Source organism: Anguilla anguilla, chromosome 19 (genome assembly GCF_013347855.1).
Source record: "Anguilla anguilla isolate fAngAng1 chromosome 19, fAngAng1.pri, whole genome shotgun sequence".
In the NCBI taxonomy this organism is placed as follows: domain Eukaryota; kingdom Metazoa; phylum Chordata; class Actinopteri; order Anguilliformes; family Anguillidae; genus Anguilla; species Anguilla anguilla.
The window spans coordinates 12,269,967-12,274,435 of NC_049219.1; the positions used below are offsets into that span (position 1 = coordinate 12,269,967).

Consider the following 4,469-nt stretch of genomic DNA (forward strand, 5'->3'; position numbering starts at 1 on the left):
GAAATACAGGCCAACGACACACAGTCACGCTGACCGGAATGGCTGAGGGTGCGAGGGTGTACTGTCGGCTGCACGTTTTACTCTCCTGCTATCTCAGTGGTGTTATTAGCATCTGTCAGCTTTATGGAACCCGGTGGAAGATTATCATGCTGCCTGGAGATTAGGTGTTTTATTCCCGCAGCGACGGGCTTGCTGTTAGCCTGGCGGAGTGCCACACTTATATTTGAGCCGAAGTAAAGTGCAGTAAGTAGGTAAAAGCTCAGAAAATAAATACAAAGGCAAGCTTTATTTCTTCATGTAAAGCTGACAAAGACAGTCCTGAGTTCATCACACAGTAATACAGACATTGTGCTCATTAATATACATTCAGTATCTCGTGGAAAAATATTTTTTCAGTGATGTAGAAAATTCTTATTAGCATATAATCATTTCTGCCCGCAGATATTCTGTCTTTCACTGAAAGTACATTACCTCTGGCCTTCAATAAAATCTTATTGACTCTATAGTACAACAGCATACGATAAATATCAGTTGAAGTTTAAGAGGAATTTCTTACATTCAGAAGGCAAACTGATGAGCCATCATAGCATGTATGAGTCCAAGAAATACATTCACCACAGTTAGAATTTATGGAAAACCCAGAGATATCAAAACACAAATATGAAATACCGTATAAAATGACATTATTATTTTTAAAAATTTAACAAAATACCATGAAATAAAAAATTCACAAGTGACCGAACATTGGAACTTTGTGTCTGGCAAAGATTGTTCATTACACATAAATATTTTTCAATGTAAAAATAGTACAAACTTAGCATATACCATAGAATGTTTCATAATAGATAAATGGCAACAATAATTGTAATTACAAATATGCGACCTTCATCATGTCATGAAATGAAAACTTTGACCCAGAACTGAAACTGTGATTTTTTTTTTTTTCACTGGTTTCGGCAATATGCATCTTGCGAGTACTGCAGCATGTTTGACGAGGTTAACATTTTCCTCTCTTAAGCTTTTTTTTTTTTTTTTAAATAGAAAAAGATTTAAGCGCTTGCTGACCCGAGCAGAGTAACGTGTTCCGTCTCCCTTACGGTGCCTTCGTGGGGCACGTGCCCACTCTCACCTCCGCGTTGCTGTCATAGAACTGGAGGCCTTTGAGCTCCACGATGGCCTTCTCCAGAGTCCCCAGGTCCTTAGCCAGCTGGTGCGAGAGGAGAGGGAGAGACAGGGTGAGAGCTGGAAGACTGTGCGCCGCTCAGCGCCTCTCTGAAAGCAGCAGGTGCTCGCGAGGGACCTGCACCACCCTGAGCCAATCGTGTCGCTTCCCGCCCGTAACGCGGATGGACCCGGCAGTTAAGAAGGGCTTAACAAGACTGGTTGTAACCAGCGGCAACAGCGCGGAATCGCGGTATCAAGTGCTGCAAGTGCTGGCAGTGGGTCCGTGTCACTTCCAGTATTCCCGCTTTTGTTTTTTTTTTGTTTTTCTGAATGAGGAGGAAGCGATTTCGGACCAGCCGGAGAGAGAGCGCAGTTCAGAAGCAAGCAGCGCGCAGGCCTGGCTGTGTACGGGACTTACTCGTCTCTTCGCTCCCTGAAGCTTTTGAATCTGAAACATGGCCAGTTGTCTGGGGCTGAGGTCGCTCACATTGTCCACCTGTAAGAGAATTTCCCTGGCTGTTAACCCTTCAGGATCACACAATTGTGACTAGAATGTTCTTAAATGAAATCACTACTGGTAATTGTAAGCAATGGAGTTCTAGAACACTGATCTAGAATTCTGAAAAAAACATTCCAAGAAACCCTAGTTAAGAGCAAACTGATTCACAGGCACTGTGGCAGTCTTGAGGGTTCTATGGTTCTCCTAAGTGTTTTAACCATACAGCTCAGGCATTCCTTACTGCAGAATGTGATACGTTTTCCGTTACTTAACTAGCTGGGAAAAGTGCATGAGAGCAGTAGGATCACGTGAAGCATGTTGCAGCATAACATGAATCTGAGGCACTACTTTGTGCAAGCTACTCTTGATGCGTTTTTGGTTTCATTTACCTCCACAGTTTGCTTCTTTGCTTGTCTGTTGATTTTTTTGCACAACCCAGGACAGTGAACCTTGTGAAAGAGAAATATTGACGATGAATGTATTTTTTCATCATTGTTTCATTTTTATTTGATATCAGGAAGTATTTCATGTCCTGTGCACATAAAATCACAACCTTAATGAAACGTACTTAATGAAAGTATTAAACCTGCTTATACTAAGTAGGCATAAATTGTCATGATTTTTAAAATCATAAATTATTATGATTATAATGATTTTTCGCCTGATTGCTTTAATCTGCTTTATCTTTATATTCCCAAGTCATCTCTCATCTCATGTACAGTACCAATGTGACATTTCATTGCATTGGACTTCAACCCTGCATAATCGCTTGGCTACTGTTGCCCACAGAGGTGCAATTGATATTCTTCATTAAACAGTCAGAGCAGTGAGAGAGACGAGCACGCAGCAGTAGCCATGATAGCCCCCCCCCCCCCCGGGGTCCTCACCTTGAGCAGGCACCTCTTTAGACGGCCGAGTAAGTGGCTCAGATCGGTGTAGTTTCCTCCTTTCCTCTGTCCCACCGCCAGGACTTTAGCGTAGAACTCAAATATTTGCTTCAGGATGCAGCCGTATTCTGGCGTCCCCTTTGGCAGGAAGGAAATGGGGTCACTCAGGAGTCAGAGGCGCCCAATCCATTGTTAACTCGAAGAAGGCCTGTGACGATACTTGTTTACCATACGTATGATGTATGACAACATTATAAATGTTATATGGCACATATATTGCATGTTCAATTGTGCGTCACTGAATTCTTACTAGACTGAATAGTCGCTGCTGTATTCACAATATCAGCGAAGTTCCTGCATTGCTTCTGTGGGGTCTGATAACCACGTGAGGCCCTACTGATGACATAATTGGCTGGCGGCACTCTAGCAGCAACCTTTACCCTGGCTTTATTTATAGTCCTCTAAAGCGCACACTGAGCAGTGCACTCTGCACTATACAGTGTGCAAGTCAACGCTGCTGCTGACCCACTTTTACACAGAAGGGCTTTCAGTTGAACCAGTGATCTGGGGAGACCAGGTTTGAGCCTGACCCCCTGCCCTGCCCTTTCGCCCGAGTGCCACAGCTCAGCGAGTAAAATGGAGATGCAAGACTTACTTTGATTTTGCCCAAGACATGCGGCCCCTCAAGAATGGTTTCATTGTCAGACGTCTTCTAAAAACAGTAAATAAAAAGTTTGCACCACGAACAAGCCGGCGCTGAACAATCATGTTGTGGTTTTAAGGATGTGCTCCAGTTGCCGAACAACACGATTAAGACACCACAACACAGTGATTGCTTTATGCTCTTAAAGACCAAGGTTCCTCTGTCCTACTAGGAGCCTGCAGCTGTGCCACAATCATTGTAATTGTTTATCAGAGTTAAGCAAAATCACAAACTGCAACACCAAAATCCCTTTCCCCGTGGAAATGCAGATGGGTTTTAGCTGTGAGCTGCAGCGAAGCCAGTCGTGCTTGAGCCCCAGCCGGAGCGGGAATACTCACAATGCCCTGATCCACGTTGCTCACCAGACTCATCCACTTCCTCATGGCCGGGCACGGAGGTTTGCCGGCGGACTCCGGCGTCTGGCATCCCTCCCGCTGTGCGGTGATCTGGAGCGCCCTGCCCCCGGCGGCCAGCCAGAGGACCAGGAGGCACACGCCCCTGAGGTGTCGCAACATGCCGGCTGACTTGTGAGCGCCGAGCCCGTCCTTCCCTGGATGAGGCCCATGCATTCCATTCGCCCTCTACTTATACTGTTCCTGATCACCTGCGTTTCCTCCTCGTGATGTCACACCTGCGCACCTCCCTTTTCCTTCCCTCTGTGCTACAAGTGCACCACACTGGAAGGAAAAAAAAAAAAAAAAAAAAGTTGTCAGCGCAGTAGCCCTACAGGAAATATGAGAGCCTTCATCCTCCAACAGCCTCCGGTCTTGCTGTTCCCCTGGCAGGCTTACAGCTGTTTGTCTTTAGTAGGATCACTCTGTGTCGTGTTATTGTGTTATATATATGACTATCGTGGAATCCTCCCGACAAAACTGTCGATCAGTGTGTGTGACAACTTGTCTTGTAAAGCCATTTTTCGGGGCGGGGGGAAATTCTGATGCGGGGCATGTTGCCGTGACACCAGGGCTTATTCAGGTCGTGACATTTGGGGTCTTGGTGATGTCCTAGATTCTCGCTCTAGAGAACAAAAACCACAGTTTGGGCCTTGTTTGAAGACTCCTTATCAACCAAGAAATGAGAAAGTTGTTGATGCGTGGGAGATGTTCTTCCTACCCACTGATGCAAAGACTGATATTTTAAGTGCAAAGTGATGTTGAACTCACTCACTGCGCACCGTATTGGTCGGTAGGCGACGCAGAGCAAAGTCCCCGTTCGT

At 45.4% G+C, this 4,469-nt stretch overlaps 1 protein-coding gene across 1 annotated transcript; it reads right to left on the minus strand.

The window, feature by feature from the left end:
* Window positions 1–267: 267 nt before the first annotated feature.
* LOC118218836 lies at window positions 268–3,926 on the minus strand. Its single transcript, XM_035401559.1, has 6 exons — window positions 3,592–3,926; window positions 3,206–3,262; window positions 2,551–2,688; window positions 2,053–2,112; window positions 1,583–1,660; window positions 268–1,207 (listed from the first exon to the last, which is right to left on the minus strand). The coding sequence occupies exons 1-6, from the start codon at window positions 3,820–3,822 to the stop codon at window positions 1,094–1,096; spliced, it is 678 nt and encodes a 225-aa protein (XP_035257450.1). The 5' UTR covers window positions 3,823–3,926; the 3' UTR covers window positions 268–1,093.
* Between the last annotated feature and the right edge of the window lie 543 nt (window positions 3,927–4,469).

Bases quoted from the DNA above. Each gene is read 5' to 3' on its own strand.
- LOC118218836 (XM_035401559.1), bottom strand. From the start codon at position 3,822: ATGCATGGGCCTCATCCAGGGAAGGACGGGCTCGGCGCTCACAAGTCA. The intron at 3,263-3,591 runs GTGAGTATTCCC...TACTGTTTTTAG, and splicing joins GCAACGTGGATCAGGGCATT to AAGACGTCTGACAATGAAAC. The intron at 1,208-1,582 runs GTAAGTCCCGTA...CTCTCGCACCAG, and splicing joins TTCAGGGAGCGAAGAGACGA to CTGGCTAAGGACCTGGGGAC.